The 24,602-nt window shown below is 51.4% G+C and overlaps 1 protein-coding gene across 1 annotated transcript in view; it reads left to right on the top strand.

Moving 5' to 3' along the window:
• kcp (kielin cysteine rich BMP regulator) overlaps positions 1 to 24,602 on the top strand; it is a 161,117-nt gene that overhangs the window by 94,640 nt on the left and 41,875 nt on the right. Inside the window, exons 20-34 of the mRNA XM_072562062.1 lie at positions 1,317 to 1,469; positions 3,261 to 3,354; positions 7,354 to 7,506; positions 7,813 to 7,919; positions 9,517 to 9,610; positions 10,968 to 11,141; positions 11,887 to 11,969; positions 12,430 to 12,523; positions 15,580 to 15,762; positions 15,949 to 16,119; positions 16,684 to 16,860; positions 17,549 to 17,631; positions 17,941 to 18,031; positions 21,277 to 21,359; positions 22,087 to 22,260. Coding sequence (XP_072418163.1) covers positions 1,317 to 1,469; positions 3,261 to 3,354; positions 7,354 to 7,506; positions 7,813 to 7,919; positions 9,517 to 9,610; positions 10,968 to 11,141; positions 11,887 to 11,969; positions 12,430 to 12,523; positions 15,580 to 15,762; positions 15,949 to 16,119; positions 16,684 to 16,860; positions 17,549 to 17,631; positions 17,941 to 18,031; positions 21,277 to 21,359; positions 22,087 to 22,260 — 1,914 coding nt within the window. The remainder of the gene's footprint in view (positions 1 to 1,316; positions 1,470 to 3,260; positions 3,355 to 7,353; positions 7,507 to 7,812; positions 7,920 to 9,516; positions 9,611 to 10,967; positions 11,142 to 11,886; positions 11,970 to 12,429; positions 12,524 to 15,579; positions 15,763 to 15,948; positions 16,120 to 16,683; positions 16,861 to 17,548; positions 17,632 to 17,940; positions 18,032 to 21,276; positions 21,360 to 22,086; positions 22,261 to 24,602) is intronic.

The raw sequence follows: 24,602 nt of genomic DNA, 5'->3' as shown, positions 1-24,602 counted from the left end.
AGAATCCGAGGGGGTCAATATAGAATGGAAATGAGGAGACATTTCTTCAGCCAGACAGTGGAGGGCCTGTGGAATTCATTGCCATGGAGCGCAGTGGAAGCCGGGACGTTAAATGTCTTCAAGTCAGAGATTGATAAACACTTGATCTTGCAAAGAATTAAGGGCAACGGGGAGAGTGCAGGTAAGTGGCGTTGAAATGCCCATCAGCCAGGATTGAATGGCGGAGTGGACTTGATGGGCCGAACGGCCTTGCTTCGACTCCTATGTCTCATGTTCTTATGGAATCCTGTGTGCAGTTTGAGTATTTATGTTAAGGAAAGATATACTGACATCTGAGGCAGTTTGGCAGAGGCCCACTAGATTAGGTCTTGGAATGAGAGTAGTGTAAACTGGGTCAGTATTCTGAGGGAGGGTGAAGGGATAGACACAGGGCTGGGCTGTCTGGCAAGAGGCACAGTTTCAGTAGAAGGGGCCGACAGACAGGAGGAGAAATTCCCTTCTTTGAAGGGCTGTGAACCTTTGGAATGCTTGACCTGGAGGGTTGTGGATCCACCGTGGTTGAATGTGTTTAAGTTTGGGGTCTCTCCAAGAATGAAGGAATGGAAGGAGTGAGCAAGACAGGGGATTGGTAGCCCAAAGTCAGACTTGCTGTAAATTGGGAAACGAAACTGGAAAGCAATGGAGAAATTCTGCAGAATGAGAAAATGAGTTAACACCTCGAGTCCAGTGCCTGGTGAGGAGCATTACCACTGTTTCTTTCTCTACAGATGCTGCCAGTCCTGCTGAGTTTCCCCAGCACTTTCTGTCAGACATGATTGAATTGAATGGTGGAGTCAGTTTGAAGGCTGAGTGGCATACTCCTTCTGCTGCTTAGTTCATGACAGGCGCTATGGAAATGCAAGACTCTTAATTGTTTTTCATTAGTTTTTTTCCACCTGGCACGAAGTTTCAAAGATCAGCTTGTTGTGGAAAATTAATGCAGGAAACCATTGACCGTATCTTGAGGAGATTCAGAAAGTTTGTAAATACACTATGTACTGACTGTTTATCTGTTTGATGTCCAATAAATGATTAGCTGAAGTCCCTGAGCTGAGCTCTGACAATCTCTTCGTGCACTGACTGACACAGGAGCATGTGATGGTGCTGATTCTGTTCCGGTCAGTCAGAGTACAGGGCACAAGAGCTCTCTGTCCAGTCTACATTCCCATTCTCAACGGTCGCGGTGTCACAAGTAAATTCTGACATTGGGCCATTTTGTGATTGGGCGGGAAGGTTAAAGGCAAGAATTTCGCATGTGAAACTCCGCAATGTAACAGTTGTGTAATCTGTGTTGCAGACCGAATGTGATACTTTACCACCATCTGTTGTGTTTCCCCCATTCAGTGTGCGAGTATGAGAGTGCCCTCATTGGCAATGGCCAGATGTTTCACCCCATTTTTGGTGGACCCTGCATTCAGTGCACTTGTTCAGTGAGTACATGGTCTTGCACAGTGATGCGGTGTTTCTTTATGTCATTAAAAGGGGCCCTGTGAAGTCTGGGGGAATATACAGATACCTAAAAGATAGGGGTTCCTGGGCTTCTCCACAACACAGCGATGCATTAATGCTATGAGCCTCAGCAATAGGACGGACGGATGGACGCGCGCGCACACACTCTGCTCTCAATGAACACAAACTCCTCAGAGAGGCAGTACGAAGGGACCACAACACACCAGAAGAACAGAGGAACCTTGCTTATCCGGACACGGGCAGGGAATATTTCGTTCAATTAATCGAATGCCAGATAACCTAGTTTAGTCAAGCATTGGGACCTTTGCGATCTTGACAGATAATCCAATATTCGGATCATCGAACACCAGATAATCAAGGTTCCTCTGTAATTGGCACAGACTAAGCACAGCATTGTTGGAGATTTCAGCGCTGTCGGAGGCTCAGCGCTGAGGCAGTGCCACGCTGTCGGAGGCTCAGCGCTGAGGCAGTGCCACGCTGTCGGAGGCTCAGCGCTGAGGCAGTGCCACGCTGTCGGAGGCTCAGCGCTGAGGCAGTGCCACGCTGTCGGAGGCTCAGCGCTGAGGCAGTGCCACGCTGTCGGAGGCTCAGCGCTGAGGCAGTGCCACGCTGTCGGAGGCTCAGCGCTGAGGCAGTGCCACGCTGTCGGAGGCTCAGCGCTGAGGCAGTGCCACGCTGTCGGAGGCTCAGCGCTGAGGGAGTGCCACACTGTCAGAGGCTCAGCGCTGAGGCAGTGCCACGCTGTCGGAGGCTCAGCGCTGAGGGAGCACCGTGCTGTCGGAGGCTCAGAGCTGAGGGAGCGCCACACTGTCGGAGGCTCAGCGCTGAGGGAGCACCGTGCTGTCGGAGGCTCAGAGCTGAGGGAGCACCGTGCTGTCGGAGGCTCAGCGCTGAGGGAGCACCGTGCTGTCGGAGGCTCAGCGCTGAGGGAGCGTCACACTGTCGGAGGCTCAGCGCTGAGGGAGCACCACACTGTCAGAAGCTCAGTGCTGAGGGAGCACCGTGCTGTCGGAGGCTCAGCGCTGAGGGAGCGCCACACTGTCGGAGGCTCAGCGCTGAGGGAGCACCGTGCTGTCGGAGGCTCAGAGCTGAGGGAGCGCCACACTGTCGGAGGCTCAGAGCTGAGGGAGCGCCACACTGTCGGAGGCTCAGAGCTGAGGGAGCACCGTGCTGTCGGAGGCTCAGCGCTGAGGGAGCACCGTGCTGTCGGAGGCTCAGCGCTGAGGGAGCGCCACACTGTCGGAGGCTCAGCGCTGAGGGAGCACCACACTGTCAGAAGCTCAGCGCTGAGGGAGCACCGTGCTGTCGGAGGCTCAGCGCTGAGGGAGCGCCACACTGTCGGAGGCTCAGCGCTGAGGCAGTGCCATGCTGTCGGAGGCTCAGTACTGAGGGAGTGCCACACTGTCAGAAGCTCAGCGCTGAGGGAGAACCGTGCTGTTGGAGGCTCAGTACTGAGGGAGCGCCACACTGTCGGAGGCTCAACGCTGAGGGGCCTCATTGGTGTCGTTCTGGATGAGGGCTGCACAGACTAACAGCTTAATCAATGATGAGGGTGGTTTTAGAGGATGTTTTAATAAGAGGAGAGAACGCGTATAGGGAGGGAATTTGTCCCAGGTAGATAGAGACCCAACTGAAGGCAGTGAGTATTGTGAAGATCTCCACTCATCTGAGGGGCTATTAGGACTTGGGAGTGTTTATTGAGGTGAGGACAGAAAAATCCTAATGCAATGTCTGAATTATTTGTTGCTTAGAATGGTGACGTACAATGTCAGGAGGAAATCTGCCCCCCACTGATCTGCAGTAACCCATTCAGAGATCCGGGACAGTGCTGTCCCACCTGTACAGGTAAGTGATATTCTTCATCTGAACTGGTCCCTCAAGATATAAATGTAAGGAAAACCAATCCTAAATCCACAAATGTTAGATTTAAGATCAGAATGGTGCTGAAAAAGTACAGCAGGTCAAGCAGCATCCGAGGAGCAGGAAAATTAACGTTTTGGGCAAAAGCCCTTCATCAGGAATTTTGCCCGAAACGTCGATTTTCCTGCTCCTCGAATGCTGCTTGACCTGCTGTGTTTTTCCAGCACCACTGTAATCGAGACTCTAACCTCCGGCATCCGCAGTATCCACTTCCACTTGAATGTTAGCTTTACCCGAGTAATTTCAATTTATCAGTATGATCAGAAAGTACTGACCCAGTTTCTGCACTTAACACAAACTATTATTTATTACAGAGAAATTGGTTCTAACCACAAGAGAACAAAAATATGACTAAGCAAGTTATAACCCTACTTAAGTTCTGTTAGCCCAATGTACAAATATAGACAGTCGCAGACAAACTAACAAACATGGAGAATACTGGAGAAACTTAGCAGGTCTGGTCGTTTCTGGGGATAGAGAAACTGAGTTGACATTTCAAATCCGATATAACTCTTAAGTCATGTCTGACTCAAAACATTAACCCTATTTCTCTCTAAGCAAATATAAAGTGATGGATGGGGAGAAACCAAATTAGCAGTTTAATAGCACCAATCCACAAGATCTCATGAGGTGTCACATTTGCTTCTTTCAAGTCTTCCCTTTCCTCTGAATTTCATATCCACATTCTTACAGCTTCTTTTTAAACTGAGGGAACAGATTATTAAACTGTTCAATTGCTCAGTCACTGGTTAGAGGCAATAGTGTGTAGCAAATGGTGGGAGAGACTACTTGGCTTTCTTTCAGTTTTTGGTGACTTCACTCTAGGGAGAGAGAGATGCACTGTATTGCAGTCTGGAAACCTTCTGCTGCAGACACCCCCACCCACACACCCTCACCCACACCCACCCACACACCCTCACCCACACCCACCCACACACAGGCACACACACCCCACGCACACCCACCTGCAGCTCCCTTACAAACCCCCTACAAAACCTCCCCACACACCACTGCCCCACACACCACTGCCAAACACAACCCCCCTCACACCAGCCTCACACCAGCCCCACAACCCCCAACACTGCCCCACACATGCCCCCCAACACACACACCCCACACACACACCCACACGCACCGGCGCAAACGCACCCCGCACACACACCCCTCCCCCCCCCCCCGCACACACCCACCCACCCCACACCCCCACAAGCACCGGCCCACACGCAGCGCCACACACACACCCCTCCCCACACACACCCCTCCCCACACACACCCCTACCCACACACACCCCTACCCACACACACCCCTCCCCACACACACCCCTCCCTACACACACCCCTCCCTACACACACCCCTCCCTACACACACCCCTCCCCACACACACCCCTCCCCACACACACACCCCCCACACATACAACCCCCACACACACACCCCCACACACACATCCTGCACACAACCCCCCCGCACCCACATACCCCCCGCACCCACATACCCCCCGCACCCACATACCCCCCGCACCCACATACCCCCCGCACCCACATACCCCCCGCACCCACATACCCCCCGCACCCACATACCCCCCGCACCCACATACCCCCCGCACCCACATACCCCCCGCACCCACATACCCCCCGCACCCACATATCCCCCCGCACCCCCACAGCCCCCTCCACGCACCCCCCCCCACCGCACGCGCACCACCCCCCGCACGCACACACCCCCCACACACACACCCGACACACACACACACACACACACACTATACACACAGCCCCTCACCCACACAGCCCTCTGCACACACAACCCCCCCAAACACACACACCCCACCCCGCACACACCCCCCCTCCACACACACACCCCCTCCACACACACTCCAACCCCCACATACCCCCCCCACACACTCCCCCCGACACACACACACACGCACCCTATACATACAGCCCCACACCCCCACAGCCCCTCACCCACACAGCCCCCTGCACACATACCCCCCTCTGACACCCCCCCCTGCACACACACCCCCCTCACTCTCTCTCACACACACACACACACACACACACACACACACACACACACACACACACACACACACACACCCCCCTCCACACACACCCCCCTCCACACACACCCCCCTCCACACACACCCCCCTCCACACACACCCCCCTCCACACACACCCCCCCTCTCCACACACACCCCCCTCTCCACACACACCCCCCCCACACACCCCCCCCCACACACACCTCCCTCCACACACACTCCACCCCCCTACACACACCCCCCCCCCCACACACACACCCCCACACACTCCTCCCCCCCACACACACTTCCCCCCCCCCCCCCCACACTCCCCACACACACCCCCCCACACACTCTTCCCCCCCACACGCACACACCCCCGCACCCACACACCCCCGCACCCACACACCCCCGCACCCACACACCCCCGCACCCACACACCCCTGCACCCACACAGCCCCCTGCACACACCCCCCCCTACACACACACTCCTCGCACGCACATACCCCCCGCGCGCGCACACCTCCCCCGTGCGCACACCCCTCCGCACACAGACACACACACGCTCCCTCAGACACCCCCCCTCCCGCACCCACATCCCCCTGCACACACACACATCCCCGCACACACACTCCCTGCGTGCGCACACTCCTCCCGCGTGCGCACACCCCTCCCGCGTGCGCACACCCACGCACATAAAACCCCCTGCAGACACACCCCCCACGCAAACCCCCCTGCACACACTCCCCACAGACACACACTCAACCCCCCCAGACACACCCCCCTGCAGACACACCTCCACTGTAGACACACACCCCTGCAGACACACCTCCACTGTAGACACACACCCCCGCAGAGGCACACCCACGCACACCCCCCCCCCCCCACAGACCTACACCCCTGCGCGTGCACTCTCCTCCTTCAGACGCGTGCACTCTCCTCCTTCAGACACTCCCCCTGCGCACACACATCCCCTTCCACACACACACACCCCTGTGCACACACACCCCAGCAGACACACACCCACACACACCCCTGCAGACACATACCCCCTGCGTGCACAAACCCCCCTGCACACTCTCTTTCCCCCCCCACCCCGCGCGCACCCCCCTCGCACACACCCCCGTGCACACACTCTCCCCCCGCAGACACTCCCCCTGCAGACACCCACCCCGCAGGCACCCCCCCCTGCACATGCACCTCCCGCGCGCACACACACACACCCCCACAGGCGCGCACACCCCCGCAGACACACACACACGCCCCTGCCGACACAACCCCCCTCTCTGCACACACACCCTCCACACACACGCCCTCCGCACACACACCCCCCTTCCGCGCGTGCACACACCCTTGCGCACACACACCCCCCCTCCCAGTGCACACACTGGCCCCCGCAGACACACACATCCTGCACACCCTCCACACATTCCCCCTGCGCGCACACACACCCCCCCACCGCGCGCACACACCCTCCTGCGCAAATACACCCCCCCCCCCCCAGCACACACACCCACCCCCGCAGGCACACATGCCCCTGCACACACCCTCCACACATTCCCCCCCACACTCCCCTTGTTCAACAAAACAATCTGGAAAATTCTCAGCAAAATGTCAATTCTCCATATCTCCATAGTGGAGCATTTAAAAAAAAATTAGAGAATGGATTTGGATTTTGGCCCAAATCTAATCCATTCTTCCTTGGGCCATACCCTGTCTGTGTTCTGAATTTCATGAAATGTGTTCATTAGTTTTGAGATACATTGTTTACGGGCAAATGAGTGAAACTAACCTAAGCCATTGAACTGGATCTGACCCTGAGCCTGTGTAACTCTGTTGTTACATTTATATTTAGTTGTGTGTGTGTGTATATGTTGTGTGTGTGTGTGTTTTTCCTCCATCAGTGTGTATCATGCAGGGGCTGGAGTATGAAGATGGAGCAGAATGGGAACTGGAGGAGAGTCAGTGCACCACCTGTACCTGTGCCAATGGTAATGTCACCTGCAGACCCAAGCACTGCCCACCTGTCTCCTGTCTACACCCAAGCTTAAACAATGGTATGTGTCCCAACCAATCTGATACCAACTCAACTAACAAACGGCAGCACGTCCATCAGGGGTACAGTCACTGAGACAAGACGGGTCATCGGAGGAGAAGGGTGGATATAGTTTCTGGGGTGGTGCGCAGGCGTAGACATTTAATTGGGTATTGGGAGATATCTTGAGGGGATTTTGGGTTCGCGTGTTGAGATGGGTGACAGATTACCATGCCGGGAAAAGGTCAAGGGTGCAGAAACACGCTCAGAGTTAGAGTTAGTGGTTGTATGCATCTTTAACCTAATATGCTGTGAATTTGGTTACCAGGAAATTGTTGTCCATCATGTGATCAATGCACATACAACAAGCGACAGTACAGGAATGGCCAGGAGTTTATCGACCCTGACAATCCTTGTCAGAACTGTCACTGCCAGGTAAGCCTCTTTCCTACACCTCCTCCGTCTCCTGTGGGAATGCGTCTGCCTGTGTGTGTCCATGTGGCAGAATGATCGAAAGTTTACGGCTCAGAGAGAGGCCGCTTGGCCGATTATGTCTACAACAGCTGGAAACGAGCCATCTGGACTGTAATAACTCGGGAAATCTAACTGGAAAGGAACGTCATTTATTGTTGAACACCAAATTGAGCTGCTACTCGTGGCATGGACAGGCCGGTCCAAGCCTAGGCCAGAGAGTTCTGCAGAGCCATCCCAAAGGGCTCAGGTGATGAGTTCCACAGGGCGGGCCATTGCCTGTTACCAAGAAAACTCATACTCATTGAGCTCCACAAGGAGGTTAATTAGTGATTCCCAATGGGCCTTGTAGGGGTTATCACAGACTAATCACACCATTTCAACATTTGATCCATAACTGTACAAGTTGTGCCACATGTGATGCATATCCAGATCCCCTTTCACATGAGTTGATGTTTATAGAGGTTGAAACCCATTCAGGGACTAAGTCCCAGATCCTTACCATCCTCTGGGTGAAAAATTGTTTCTATGTTTCCTCTCTAATTCTTCCACCTGTAATTTTAATTCTTCCACCTGTGAATAGGCCCCACTTGTCCACTCCATCCAGGCTCCTCACAGTTCTCTACAAGGTAATCAATCGCCCCTCAGCCTTACCTGTTCCAGGAAGTACAACCCCAACCTACCAAATCGTTCCTTATCACTAAATTTTTTCCAGTCAAGGCTACATCTTCATAAATCTCCTCTGTACTCTCTCAAACTCACATTCCATCCTTTTTGTAATGTGGGCCAGGAACAGGAAGCTAAGACTAGGTTCCGTTGGGGTTATATTCGGCATGGACTGGTTGGATCGAAGGGTTTGTTTCCATGCTGTATGAGTCTGTGGTGACCAGAATTGCTCACAGTCCTCAAGTTGTGACACGTCCAATGATTTATACAGTTCCAGCATAATCGCCCTGCTCTTATATTCTATTCTCTGGCTAATACCACTTTAACTGCTTATTAACCTGTCCAGCTAACATCAGAGACATATGAACATTCACTCCCAGGTCCAGAACTTCCTCTATATCTCTCAGAATTCTCCCATCATTTAGGTATTCCTTGTTTGACCTCCCAAATGCATCACCTCACTCTTCACTGGGTTCAATTCCATTTGCCACATGTCGGCCCATTTGACCATTCCACTGATATCTTCCTGCAGACCACAGCTCACCACCTCAGTACCACCATGCGACCAAGTTTGATATAGTCTGCAAAGTTCTTGATCTTGTCCAGGTCAGTAACATATACCACAAAAAGTGAGGGCTACAGTACTGGGCCCTCTCTTGCTGGACTTGCCAAGCACTGGCCATAGCTGAGTAAGTCTGAAAGTGTGTGTGTCTAAGACTGTGTGGTTTTGTTTGTGTGTCTATGCAATCCAATTTTATCTGAGAATCTCCTTGAAGCTCAAACTACTCAGAGATGAAGATTGAGAAATGAGAATGTTGAAAAGTCGGGAACAAGTGCCTGCTTTAGGAAGTGTCTGAGTTCCCCTTAAATCACGTGATGTCTCATCTCCTGACAGAGTGGGACAGTGCGCTGTACACCAACTGACTGTCTTCCAACAAGCTGCACACGGCCAGAGAGGAAAGCAGGGCAGTGCTGTGCGAAGTGCCCAGGTAAGGGCAGCTGTGGGGCTGAGGGTAGATTGTTTACATCAGTCAGGTAGCAAGTGGGTGAGCTGGGTGGGTATTGTCAGTGGTCAGACAATAACCAGGAGGGAGCAAGGAGCTGAGCTGGTCTCCGCAGATTGTCTGACAGCAAGGTGTGTCTTAAAACAATGCAACCTGTTAGAAAGTGATCACATGCAAAAACCAAGGAACAAAACTGCGGACGCTGGTGATTTGAAAGAAACATGCTACTCAGCCATATTAGGGAGATTTAAACAATCCTTAGATAAGCACGTGGATGATTTTCGGATAGTGTAGGGGGACGAGCCGAGAATAGTTCACAGGTCAGCGCAACATTGAGGACCTGTTCTGCACTGTATTGTTCTATGTTCTATAAACAGAAATTGCTGGAGAAACTCAGCATATCTGGCAGTGTCTGTGGAACGTCGATAAAATGTGGCGCTGGAAAATGCTCGGCAGGTCAGGCAGCAGCCGAGGAGCAGGAAACTTAACATCTCAGGGAGGACACTTCATCCAGTCTGCACGAAAGGTCCTGCCCGAAACCTTGATTCTCCTGCTTCACAGATGCTGCCCGACCTGTGGAGCTCTTTCCAACGCCACACTTCCAGTCCTCACTCCCTCCTCGCAGCTGTGGAGAGAAAAGCAGAGTGAATGTTTTGGGCCCAGTGACCCTTCAAATTTTACTCTATTTTTCTCTCCACAGATGCTACCAGACCTGCTGTGTTTCTCCAGTATTTTTCTGTTTTGTTTGTTTCAGGAGCCTAGTTAGTCATCTTTGTCCATTGCTGCCCCAACTAATCTTCCACACACTGACCCCCCACTGGGGTCCAGTCCCACACACACTGACCCCCCCACTGGGGTCCAGTCCCACACACACTGACCCCCCACAGGGATACAGTCCCACACACACTGACCCCCCACTGGGGTACCGTCCCACACACACTGACCCCCCACTGGGATACCGTCCCACACACACTGACCCTTCCTGGGGTACAGTCCCACACACACTGACCCTCCCTGGGGTACAGTCCCATACACATTGACCCTCCCTGGGGTACAGTCCCACACACATTGACACTCCCTGAGGTACAGTCCCATACACATTGACCCTCCCTGGGGTACAGTCCCACACACATTGACACTCCCTGAGGTACAGTCCCACACACACTGACCCCCACTGGGGTACAGTCCCACACACACTGACTTTGTCTGGGTTAAAGTCCCACTGATGCTGACTAAAGTATATAACAATGATAGGATGGGGGAAAGAGAGTGTGAACACTGATAGGAAGTTGAGGCCAGGATAACCACCTTTGTAATGGGCTCCTTGCATTTGTATCTACAGACTGTATGTTTGAGGGGCGTGTTTTATTGGATGGCCAGCGATTCCCCAATCCTGTGAATCCATGCCAGGAGTGTACCTGTGTGAACGGCCAGGTGACCTGTGAGAAGAGGGATTGTATCAGCGCCCTGTGTTCCTACCCTCTGTCAGGATCCTGCTGTCATAACAACTGCAATGGTAACTGCCTGCTTGGGGTGGGGGGCGGGAGGGGTAGCTGGGACAGATGGGGTGGGGGCTGGGACAGGCAGGGTAGGGTTGTGCTGGGACAGGCAGGGTATGGGGGTGCTGGGACAGGCAGGGTATGGGGGCGCTGGGACAGGCAGGCCGGGTGGGGAGTGAGCTGGGACAGGCGGGGTGGAGCTGGGACAGGCCGGGTAAGGGGCGAGCTGGGACAGGCCGGGTAAGGGGTGAGCTGGGACAGGCCGGGTGGGGGGTGAGCTGGGACAGGCCGGGTGGGGGGTGAGCTGGGACAGGCGGGGTGGCGGGGGAGCTGGGACTGGCGGGGTGGGGGGGTGAGCTGGGACTGGCGGGGTGGGGGGGTGAGCTGGGACTGGCGGGGTGGGGGGGTGAGCTGGGACTGGCGGGGTGGGGGGGGGAGCTGGGACTGGCGGGGTGGGGGGGGGGAGCTGGGACTGGCGGGGTGGGGGGGGGGGAGCTGGGACTGGCGGGGTGGGGGGGGGAGCTGGGACAGGCGGACGGGGATAGAAATAAAGGATCAGCTCAAGAGTAAGGAAACCATCAATGGTCTGTGGACCGAATGGTGAAGGGAAGGAAAAATGGGCAGAGAGAAAGATTGATAGAAGGGAGCAGAAGAGAATGTTCCAGCTCCCAGTGGGACTCCGATGGCAGGCACAGTGTGAACAATTCCCGGGAATGTACAGGGATTATTTAGAACAATCTGTGTGCATGTCCCTCTCTGTAGGTTGTCAATTTGCTGGCAAGGAGTATCCCAATGGTGCAGACTTCCCACATCCCACTAACAAGTGTAAGGAGTGTCACTGCATTGTGAGTATGGAGAGAATATTGATCCTGGTCGAAAGAGGTGAAAACCTCAACTAATTTGATCACAACGGCGAACCATTCTGTTTATCATTTAACTCCCCTCCCCCACATCTTTCACTCCATCTCTTTCTCTCCTTTACCAATCCCTCAGTCTCTCTCTATCCCTCTCTCTCTCTGTCTGTGTCTGTTTCTCTCTCTCTCTCTGTCTGTCCTTCTCTTTTTCTCTGTCCCCCTCTCCCTCTGTCTCTCTCTCTCCCTCTCTCTCTGTGTCTCTCACTCTGTGTGTCTCTCACCCTGTGTGTCTCTTTCTCTGTCTCTCTCTCTCTCACTCACTCTCTCTCTCTGTCTGTCTCTCTCTGACTCTCTCTCTCTCTCTCTCTCTCTCTCTCTCTCTCTCTCTCTCTCTGTGCAGTCTCTGAATCTCTTGTTTTTTCAAATATCTCAGTCAGTTCTCTCTGTGCAGAACGGAAACGTGCAATGTCTGTCCAGGAGATGTCCCCCTATCACTTGCAGTGAGCCATTCCTCATACCTGGAGAATGTTGTCCTCAGTGTCCAGGTGGGTGTGAGCTTCTCTTCAAATGTTGCAAGGAAGTGGATGGACCAGAATGTTACACTGAGGGAAGTGGAGTACCTCATCGAGGGGCTATACTGAGGGATATAGGGTATATCAACAAGTTACATGGAGTCTGGGGTATATCAAGGAGCTGTACTGAGGGGTGTGGGGTATATTGGGTCAGACTGAGGGGTGTGGGGTATATTGGGTCAGACTGAGGGGTGTGGGGTATATTGGGTCAGACTGAGGGGTGTGGGGTATATTGGGTCAGACTGAGGGGTGTGGGGTATATTGGGTCAGACTGAGGGGTGTGGGGTATATTGGGTCAGACTGAGGGGTGTGGGGTATATTGGGTCAGACTGAGGGGTGTGGGGTATATTGGGTCAGACTGAGGGGTGTGGGGTATATTGGGTCAGACTGAGGGGTGTGGGGTATATTGGGTCAGACTGAGGGGTGTGGGGTGTATTTGAGAGTTTCTCTTACAGGTTTGGGGTTTTTGTTTATGGGGAGAATTTAGCCTTCTCTCCAATGTTATAAAGCTGTGCACCATGTATTGGTGTTATGATGAAAGGTGTATGAATATTGATAATTTATGAAGGTTATGGTGGAGTATGCTGGATTAAACAGAAACTAGGAGTAGGCCATTCACCCCTTCAAGCCTGCTCCACCATTCAGCATGATCATGGGTGATCCTCTAGCTCATTGCCATATTTCCAATTTCTACCCCTTGATGCCTTTTAAATATAAACATTTATTGATCTTTTCCATGAATATGAATCATAGAATCCCAGTAGTGTGGAAACAGGCCACTTGGCCCAACGGGTCCACACCGACCCTCTGAAGAGTAACCCACCCAACCCCATTCTCGACCCTGTTATCCTCCATTTGCCCCTAACTAATCACCTAACCTACACATCCTTGAACACTATGTACAGTGTCTTGACCTCCACAGCATTCTGTGGCCAAGAATTCCACAGGTTCACTGTCCCGTGAGTGAAGAAATCTTTCCTCATCTCAAACCTAAATGGTTTACCCTGCATCCAGAGATTGTCCTCCCAGGTCTAGACTCCTACACTAGGGGAAAGCACCGTCTGTGCAGCCAGTCTGACCAGAATACGATACATTTCAATCCAATCCCCTCATAATCTTCTAAACTCCAGTAAATATAGGCCAAGTGGATCTCATTTCCCCTTAGAGCACAGTCCTGACGTCCCTGGCATCAGGCGAAAGTGAGGACTGCAGATGCTGGAGATTAGAGTCGAGAGTGTGGTGCTGGAAAAGCACAGCAGGTCATGCAGCATCCGAGGAGCAGGAAAGTCGATGTTTCGGACAAACCTGACGCCCACTGTGCTTTTCCAGCGCCACACTCTCGATCCCTGCTATCAGACTTAGTGACTCTTTGTGGCACTCATTCTGTGGCAACTATATCCTTCCTTAGACAGAGAGACCAAAACTGCATGCAGTATTCCACCTTAAAACCTGCAGAATGACATCCCTACTTCAGAACGCAAATCCACTTGCAATGAAAGCAGATCTACCATATTCCTCATTACTTGCTGCACCTACCCGCCTACTTTCATTGACGAGTGTACAAGGGCATTGATCCCTTTGTACATCCACATTTCCCAATCTATCCCCATTCACCTCATACCCTATTGCTCCGTCTTTCATAGCAATATCTATAACTTCACATTTAATCACATTGCACGACATTGCACTGCTCACTGTCCTGTTCAAAACTCACAATCCAGCCCAGTTTGATTTCATCAGCAAGCTTCAAACTTTGGTTCCCTCATCCACATCATTAATGAGGATGTTATGATAGGACTTGGACTATGTGGTTATTATGCAGATGGGAGTGAGTGATATTGATGTTATAGTGAAGAGTGCAGGGTCTGAGTCTGTTACAGTGTAGGGTGCGGGGTCTGGGTGCGTGTTACAGTAAAGGGTGCGGGGTCTGTGCGTGTTACAGGGAAGGGTGCGGGGTCTGTGCCTGTTACAGGGAAGGGTGCGGGGTCTGTGCGTGTTACAGGGAAGGGTGCGGGGTCTGTGCGTGTTACAGGGAAGGGTGCGGGGTCAGTATGTGTTACAGTGTAGGGTGCGGCATCTGTGTGTGTGTTACAGTGTAGGGTGCGGGGTCTGTGTGTGTGTTACAGTGTAGGGTGCGGCATCTGTGTGTGTGTTACAGTGTAGGGTGCGGGGTCTGTGTGTGTGTTACAGTGTAGGGTGCGGGGTCTGTTTGTGTGTTACATTGAAGGGTGCGGGGTCTCTGTGTGTTACAGTGTAGGGTGCGGGGTCTGTGTGTGTGTTACAGTGAAGGGTGCGGGTATGTGTGTGTTACAGTGAAGGGTGCGGGGTCTGTGTGTGTTACAGTGTGGGGTGCGGGGTCTGTGTGCGTGTTACAGTGAAGGGTGCGGGGTCTGTGCGTGTTACAGTGAAGGGTGCGGGGTCTGTGCGTGTTACAGTGAAGGGTGCGGGTATGTGTGTGTTACAGTGTAGGGTGCGGGGTCTGTGTGTGTGTTACAGTGTAGGGTGCGGGGTCTGTGTGTGTTACAGTGTGGGGTGCGGGGTCTGTGTGTGTTACAGTGAAGGGTGCGGGGTCTGTGCGTGTTACAGTGTAGGGTGCGGCGTCTGTGTGTGTGTTACAGTGAAGGGTGCGGGGTCTGTGTGTGTTACAGTGTAGGGTGCGGGGTCTGTATGTGTGTTACAGTGAAGGGTGCGGGGTCTGTGTGTGTTACAGTGAAGGGTGCGGGGTCTGTGTGCGTGTTACAGTGAAGGGTGCGGGGTCTGTGCGTGTTACAGTGAAGGGTGCGGGGTCTGTGCGTGTTACAGTGAAGGGTGCGGGTATGTGTGTGTTACAGTGTAGGGTGCGGGGTCTGTGTGTGTGTTACAGTGTAGGGTGCGGGGTCTGTGTGTGTTACAGTGTGGGGTGCGGGGTCTGTGTGTGTTACAGTGAAGGGTGAGGGGTCTGTGTGTGTTACAGTGTAGGGTGTGGGGTTTGTATTTTAGTTTGAAATTGACTGTAGTCATGTGTTAACGTCTGGTTTTCTTTGCTCTAGCTCCCCCAAGTGAATGCCGTTACAATGGCCTTCTTTACCAGCACATGCAGCGTTTCTATGACCCCTCCGATGCCTGCCGTTCCTGTATATGTAACAACGGCACCATCACCTGTCAGAGAAAGCCGTGTGCCCCCCTGCAGTGCTCACATCCCATCCTGCAGGATTGTTGTCGGACCTGTGATGGTAAGTACCATTCACCAAGCAGGAATACATGGAGCAGGTACCATTGGGTGTTGAGAGGGGCAGTGGGACAGGGCGAGAGGGTTGGGGAGGCGAGGGGGGGGTGTGTGTGTCATCTGAGGGTAATGTAACAGAGGTGTTAATCGTTGCTGCCAGTTCCTGATCTCTCTGTCACTTGGTTTGTTGCAGGCTGCCTGTTTGGTGGGAAGGAGTTTGCCAACGGCGAGCAGTTTGCTGACGTGTCAGACAGCTGTAACGTGTGTGTGTGCAGGGAAGGCAGTGTCTCCTGTGAACGAACCCCGTGCCCCGTGCTGGAGTGTCCTTTCCCCACACAGGGACCTTGCTGCAGAGTCTGTGATGGTATGCGCCAGCAACCGAGAGCACATGGTTTCTCGATTCCCTTTCGAGCTCCACTCATCAGCAGAACTGATTTCCGTCTCTCCAGGGAGATAGGCCGAGTGATCAGATACTGTCCTGTCATGTTCTTCACCCTGTCTGATAGTTTGGGATTTTCCTCCTGATTCTGGGAGATTTGCCGTCCTTTCTTGTTGGCCGATTTGCTGCTTTGAGGGAGTGATCCGCACATTGGAAGGAGCTGTTGTGAGAATTATATAAAGAGTGGGAGATGGCTTGTGTGAAGTCTGAAACCTCACATGGACTAAGCACACTGAATGGGCTGTTTCTGTCATTTAACTACCTGGATATAACTCCACAGGAAGAGGGGTGGGTGATTATGTGGAGTTTTTTTTTGTTACCTTTCAGTGGGGTTCTGCTAAAGGATTCCTGATTTGTTTTGACGCAGGGTTTCTCCCCAGCTTTCCCCTGGGTTAGGGGGGGTGGGGGTGATGTTCTGTCATGGGTTGAAGATGTGGCCTCTCCTTGCTGCTGGATCTCCTGATCCCCTTCTCTGTTGTTGTGCTCCAGGGTGTAATTATATGGGAGAGGAGTACCTGAATGGTCAGGAGTTTCCTGGCCCCCTTGACCCCTGCAGTCGCTGTGAGTGTATCAGTGGTTTTGTCAGCTGCTCAAGGAGGCCATGTTACAGTCCAGGCTGCAGTCACCCCATCAACCTCCCGGGACAGTGCTGCCCTGTCTGTGAAGGTAAGGCACGCAGTTTTAGATTAGATTCCCCTACAGTATGGAAACAGGCCCTTCGGCCCAACAAGTCCACACCAACCCTCTGAAAAGTAACCCACCCAGACCCGGTTCCCTCTGACTAATGCACCTTACACTATGGGCAATTCAGCATGACCAATTTAATTGGTCTGCACATCATTGGATTGTGGGAGGAAACACAGGGAGAATGTGCAAACTCCACACAGGCAGTCGCCCAAGGTTGGAATTGAACCTGGGTCCCTGGCTGCTGTGAAGCAGCAGTGCTAACCACTGAGCCACCATGCCACTCCCAGTTAGAATGGCTAACTCTGTGTGCACTATAGGACAGACAGCGGGATACCAGTCAGTGTACAGATATCTCTCTGAGTCAAAAAGGGACTGAGAGACAGCTGTCAGTGTACAGGGATTGGAGAATCCTCTTCATGCTGAAAGTGGTGAAAATGTGGGATTGGCTCCTGCAGAAAGTAGCTATTGGGATTGACATTGCCGGATTTAAAGGGACTCGATGTTTTTATGGTTTAGAAAGTGAAGGATGTATGGTGAATAATGTTATGCATAAACTCTGCTATAGGCTGTTATGACTGTTCTGGGAGTGTGGTTCTCTGTGCTAATCTGATTAGTTTCTATACTGTAAACTGATTATGTCAATTAGAAGCGATCTGTTCTTCCATAGGCTGTTACTATGGTGGTGTTACTATCGGTAACGGACAGACATTCGCTGATCAGACTGACACATGCTCACAATGTTCCTGCCGGGTGAGTAACTACATCACGGTGTCTGGGAGCAAGTGAGCTCCACATTCAGGATCAATCATCCATTTCCCTTGGCCGAGGGACACAGTGACCATCGTCTCTATCCTTCAGCCTTCCTTCTTTGCTCATTCAACTTCCCTCCACCACCTCTTCCGCACTGTCCCCTCCAGTAACCCTCCCTCTACTCTGCCCGCTAGCTCCACACTCCCCTCCTCCCACATTCCCCTCCCTCCACCATCCCTTGCCCCTCCCCATCTTGTTGCTGCAGTGTGCCAGCCGCTGTGCTGACCTGTGCTGTGTGTTGTGTTACAGAGCGGCTCAGTGCATTGTGTGAGGGCGTTGTGTGCCCCAGCTCCGTGCTCCCATCCCATCATTGGACGCTGTGACTGCCCCCAGTGTGATGGTGAGTGAAAACCTCCAGCATTGCCTCTTGCTCTGCGCTTGCACACTTAAACCCCAATCCCATTCCAACAATCTGACACAGACAACAGGTCAAAGCTGGAGGGCAGCGCGAGAGAGAGACAGAGAGACAGAGAGAGAGGGGCTGGGTGGTGGAGGGTGGAGGGACAGAGAGTATGCCCGAGAGAGAGGATCACCCAGGGAAAGAGTGAGAGGTGGGACTGCCTTGGGGGGAGGTGGGGAACTGCCCCAGTAAGGATGGAGTGTGCATTGCGACTGCGCGGGGTGGGGGTGGGGGGGAAGTGAGAGTGGGGAATGTGCAGGGGAGAGAGAGTTAGGACTCTACTGGGTGGGTGTGGAAAATGACCATGCTGAGAGACAGTGAAAAATGGCACAGTCTATAATTAGATTTGAGTCGTGGATCATCCGTAGAGACTGCAGAATGTATAGATGTTCCCACTTGGAATAGGGGATAGGGAATGATCAAAGTGAAGGACCCATGGTCCTAGTAGGTATTACCAAGAGAAGAATACACCTGGATGTGCTCTGTGTGCTGTCCAATTAAACAGTGAGGCACATTTCAGACTGTACAAACTCTGTGTTCACATTAGGCCCCAGCAGACTCAGACAGTCATTCTCAAACCCTTGGGTTTAAGGCTGCAGCCATGATGTGGATATGACGTTGGCAAATGGACAGCAATGGGGAGTGGTTATTAGTCTACAAAACCTGTAGACCTGATTGAAGCCTACAAAATCATGAGATATATATACGGGATGGATAGCCAGAAGCTTTTTCCCAGAGTGGGGGACTCAATTACGAGGGGTCATGAGTTCAAAGTGAGAGGGGAAAGGTTTAGGAGAGATATCAGTGGAAAGTTCTTTATCCAGAGGTTGGTGGGTGCCTGGAAAGCATTGCCGGTAGAGGCGGGCTTGGTAGCGCCATTTAAGATGTACCGAGACAGATACATGAATGGGCAGGGAGCAGAGGGATACTGATCCTTAGAAAATAGGCGACAGGTTTAGATCGAGAATCTGGATCGGCACAGGCTTGAAGGGCAGAAGGGCCTGTTCTCGTGCTGTAATTTGCTTTGTTCTCGTCAGACTGGCAGGAAGTTGTGTTCCTAGGGGCCTGAATGTGGTCTCTTAATTTTGTGTGATCTATTAGTACCCGGATCTGGGTGTACAGTGCATGGTATCGAAGTCTGCAAGTGATACAGAACACGGAAAGGTTGTAGAGAGAATTCAAGAGGTCAGTGACTAGTCATTTGGGAAGACACATGATGGATGCATTTTAATATAAAGCCTTAAATGCATTGTAAAGTAATACAGTTTGATAGGATCATATGACAAGACAGTATAAATAAATGGCCCAAGTCTGTGAGGCTGTTATAAAAGCATAAGGGATCCTTAGCTATATAAACAGTGGTATAGATACAAATGTGAAGAGATTATACAAAATCTTTATCAACCACAGCTCTGGCCCCAGCTGGAGAATATGGAGTTCAATTCAGTGCATCCCATATTGCCAAGATGGAGTGGGTGTCGGAAATTTCCGAGTATTCAGACATGTAAAAAGGGTAGAGAAACCTGAGCTTATTTTCCTTCAACCGTAAGATGTTGTGGGAGATTTCACAAAGCATTAAAGAAAATGAAGCTTTGATTGAATAAATAAGGAACTGATTGTAGTGACGGAAGGGCTGGTAACCAAACTGGAGGAAATCTCAAAAGAACCAGAGGAGAGAATCTGCTTCAACATTGAGTTGTTGAGACTGCTAAAGACAAGCCGTACTGGTTAGTGGAAGCAGATTCGATCGTAGGGAAGGTGATGGCCTAGTGATATTACAAGGAATGTTCCGGAGATCTGGGTTCAAATCCCACCATGGTAGGTGGTGGAGGTTGATTTCAATAAAAATCTGGAATTAAGAGTCTAATGATGACCATGAATCCATTGTCAGTTGTCGGGGGAAACTCATGTGGTTCACTAATGTTCTTTAAGGAAGCGAACTGCCTTCCTGACCTGGTCTGGCCTACTTTGACTCCAGACCAATGGCAATATGGTTGACTTGTAACTGCCCTCTGGATGGGCAATAAATGCCTGCCTAGCCAGTGATGCCCTCATCCCATGAATACAAATTTTAAATCTTCAAAAGGGAATGGGATAAATATTCTGTGGGAAAATGATGGTTGGATGACAGCCAAGTAGGTTCTAAGAAGGTTTTCTAGTTCAGGCCTTACTTAAGGACTTGAGCACATCGAGTCATAAGAGATGTACAGCACAGAAACAGACCCTTCAGTCCAACTCATCCATTCCGGCCATTTCAATGAGAAGTGTTACCCTTCCAGAAGGACAGTACAGAGAGAGTGTGCTGGAGGTGCTGTCTTTTAGATGAAACATTAAAACAAGTCTCCATCTTGCCTCTGCGGGTCACAATAAAAGACACAATCCAAAGAAGAGCAAGAGTGGAACGAACATACAAGAAGCTGGGAAAACTCAGCAGGTCTAGCAGCATCTGTGGAGAGAGAGCAAAGGGAATGGTCCAGGTCTAATGACCCTTCTTCAAAACCAAGCAGTCTGTCCACTACTAACCGAACTGTCACACCGTAACTTCTTCACATTTGTATCTGTACCACTGTTAATATTGCTAAAGGTCCCTTATCCTTTATAACAGCCTCCATTATTCTCACCGTACTGCCTGTGGGACAGCACAATAATTTTCACAAAATGCCTGGAATGTTTCCAGATTTACAGCACTGACCACACTTCCAAATACGTCAGTAGCTGGGAGACTCTTGGGGATATCCTGAGGGCATGAGAGGTACTATCGAAATGCACACACTGGTGGGAAGTGGGAGGTTGTTTTGGTACTGCTGGTCAGACTGTGTCTGGTGTAACTCTATCCAGTTCTGGCTACTCCATCTGAGAAAGTGTACCCTAACTTTGGAAAGAGAGCACTGCAGGTTCACCAGAATGTTGACATTGAGGTTGATTATGGAGAGAGATTGTACTCCCCGGAATATAGGATGTTAAGAAGTGATTTGATGGACATTTTTGAAAGGAATTGATAGAGTAGTTAGTGAGAACCATTTTGCTGGGTGGGGGGGGGGGAGCGTTTGGATTTGAATACACTGCGGTGCTGAGTCAGTGACTGCCCACCTGAAGGGCTGGTTTTCCAACTCCACACTGCCCTGTCATTCTCACAGCTTGCAGACTCCCTTCAATGTGTTAGCCCATTCCCTATCGTCCTGCAGGCTGTCACTTCCAAGGTGAAGATTATGCGGAAGGAGCAACATTTCCATCTCCGAAAGGAAAGTGTGAGGAGTGCCGGTGCCAGGTAAGGTCATCCTGGCTCGCTTGGTGGTGGGGGGGTGGGAAACCTGCTGGGTTAAACTTTAGTCCCAGAATTCCGGACTGCTGCAATAACCTTTGGGGCTGTATGTGCCAGGAACTGAGTTTCTGGACATGAACGTTTAGCAACTACTGCTGGGTGTTAGCTACAGCTGAACCGTAACAGCCCGTCTCGGAGTCAGGAGATCATCAGATCAAGCCCCCCTCCCGAATCCGAAACATTTAATCCGGGCTTACTCTCATGTGGCAGTACTGAGGAGGCACTGACCCACCAAATGGCAATGGGACACTGTCACAGCAGGAGGAGGAGACATTAAAGCAAGGTCCCATCCCAGGTTAATGTAAGAGATCCTATTTCACACAAAATTGGTCATTGGTGCCCTCTTATTGGCTGGATCTTTCTGTGCATTAAGTGACTGGCTCACACATCATATCAGTGTCCTCTGGAGTTGCAGTGCCAGAGGATGGGCGTCCTTTTGAGTGTTCTGGCCCACTGACAGCATGTGAATAGGACACATTGCAGAATGAACACAATGAGCTGATTCTTCTCTTTACCGTCTTCGGTTTGTGCCCGGCGTTATCAGATGGCCTGCGGTGATGAATACTGGGCACGGGGATGAATGGGTTGGCACTGAATTCAGGGAGAGGTGGGCGGGCACGTGGGATTGTGACAAACAGGGGACCAATATTTCATTTCTTTTCGCCCACTTCAGAAGGGACGAGTGATCTGTGACGCCAAACGCTGCAAAAAAGCGTCATGTCCCCACCCATCAATCAATATTTGCAGCTGCCCAGTGTGTGATGGCTGTCGTTACGATGAGAGAGATTATAAAAATGGTGAAAGGTTCCCGGACCCAAGTGAGAAATGTAACCGCTGCGCCTGTCGGGTAAGAGGTGTTCTCATTGGCCGGGCTCCGTCTGTCCACCGTATATGTGTGAAACAAACAGAAGAACTCTGACTAGCTCCACCTGGATACCAGGCCTGTCAAACTACACTGAGGAAAGGAGAATCTGGTACCATTTCCTGGGTTGGGAGCCATGTTCCTGTTCAGCTCCATTTGCTGTGCTTGTTACACGTGGCTGGGCATGTGGGTGTGCCCCCTTGTGGCGTACTCCCAACTGCAGTGCAGCTTAGAAGGAATATCGGGTTGGAGTCACATGGAGGGCAGAGACTCTCACTGTGACATGCTCTCATACCTGAATGACATTAAGCTGTCGCTACAGTCAGTGTACTTTTCTTTTCTGGAACTTATTCCCTCATACATTCCCAACTTCTCCAAGCGAAGTGATCTCACGATCTCTGGGCTCCTCATGCACTGGCTGCATCCTGACTGAATTAAAATGGAACACAACAGCAGGAGGTAGAAGCTAAGAGTTCAAATAAAATTGAGACTGGTTTCCTCCCCAGTGGCTTCGCTCGCCCCCCTCCTCCACGTGTGACTATTCCCACACTTCAATTATTCAGTTCATTTGGGAATGAATAACTTTGAACATTCCTGAAGTTAAACACAAACGTTAATCTGAAACATCTCCGTCAGAGGAAAGTTCAAAGAGAAACCTCAGGCTAGTTGTAGCCCGGAGCTTTGAACTGAGGATCGGAATTGCACATCAGTACATGAGAAATTCCCTTGAGTGATCCTTCTGAGAATCACAGAGACTGTATCACTACACTACATTTACAGCACAGCCAACGTGCCATTAACTCTGTATTAACTGTGGCGATGATTTGGAGATGCCGGTGTTAGACCGGGGTGTTCAAAGTTAAAAATCACACAACACCAGGTTATAGTCCAACAGGTTTAATTGGAAGCACACTAGCTTTCGGGGCGTCGCTCCTTCCTCAGGAGGTTGTCAACCACCTGATGAAGGAACAACGCTCCGAAAGCTAGCGTGCTTCCAATTAAACCTGTTGGACTATAACCTGGTGTTGTGTGATTTTTAACTGTGGCAGTGTTTATGCTGCACGTCAATCTCCTCCCACTGGATTTAGTTTCTCTCACACTAGCAACAGAACCTGCTGTCCCCCGCTCCCACGTGTATTTATCTAGTTCCCCTTAAATGTGCTTTTGTTATCCACCTCAGCTACTCCCCTTGGTGATGAGATCCATATTCTAACCACTTTTTGAATCAGTAAGTTCTTCCCAGGTTCACAATTAGATTTATTGGTGACTATCTTATTTTTATGACGCCAAGTTTTGGACCATTAACAAGCAGAGACATATTCTCCACACTGACCTTGACAAAATCCTTCATATTTTAAACACTTCAATCAAGTCAGGTCCTAAATCAGACTTTTCTACAGAAGCAAACCTATTCAGTTTGAACTGATAGTTATAAGCTGAAACTTCTGGTAGAATCTTTGTAAATCATGTTTATATTTTGTCCATTGCTTCTGCATACTATGTGGAAGACTGAGACCAGAATTGTCCACAGTATTCCAAATGCAGCCGAGCCAAGATCTGGTGCAAGCTGTACATAGTTACTCTCCGTGGTATTCATCTTGAAATGACCTTCGGCTGGCTCCAACAAATGGTGGCTGCTGTTCATGTGATTCTCATACTCGTCCCTCACCAGAGGCCTATCCAATTGGGTTGTTAACCCCAGGAGTAATTGGGTGTGAGCCTGTCCCTCCAATTCTCCACACATTCCTGAGCTCAGCTGGGGCTGTGGTTATAAACGCCAGGAGGTTCACCAGTATTACTGGAGCTCCCATGTGGAGGGCACATGTTGAATGGATGCAGCCTGTGACTCTGCCCCTCAGCAATATACCCATGAGTTCAGTCAAAGAGCAAGAGGAGAGAGAACAACTGCACACATCCCTTAGACAGAGGGAGGTCGCACGGAGACAGCATAGTTACAGTGCTAGCAGCATGCCATTCTGGCCATCATATCTGAACTGGCTCTCTGTCTAAACTCCGACCTAATCATTCTAAACCACTTCATTGTGTGTAGGCCTCCTTACAAATTGGGTCTCCTTACTGGGCAGTCAATTTGACTGGTCTGACCAATTGACAAAGTGAATTCTTGGAAGTTGCTTGTGGGAGAACTCACCTTATCATCTCCCTTTCCCCTTTGACCCCCCATCCCTTGCCTCTGCAGATGTCCTTTCATCACCCCTGACCTTTCCGCTCTCCCCCACCCCACCTCAACTCCCCCCACCCCCCCCCCCCCTCCCCGCCCCGGCCTTTCCCCTCCCCGCCCCGGCCTTTCCCCTCCCCGCCCCGGCCTT

This window comes from Chiloscyllium punctatum, chromosome 44 (genome assembly GCF_047496795.1).
Source record: "Chiloscyllium punctatum isolate Juve2018m chromosome 44, sChiPun1.3, whole genome shotgun sequence".
Classification (NCBI taxonomy): domain Eukaryota; kingdom Metazoa; phylum Chordata; class Chondrichthyes; order Orectolobiformes; family Hemiscylliidae; genus Chiloscyllium; species Chiloscyllium punctatum.
The sequence above is the reverse complement of the archived record's forward strand: the minus strand, read 5'-3'. Positions and strand labels throughout refer to the sequence as shown.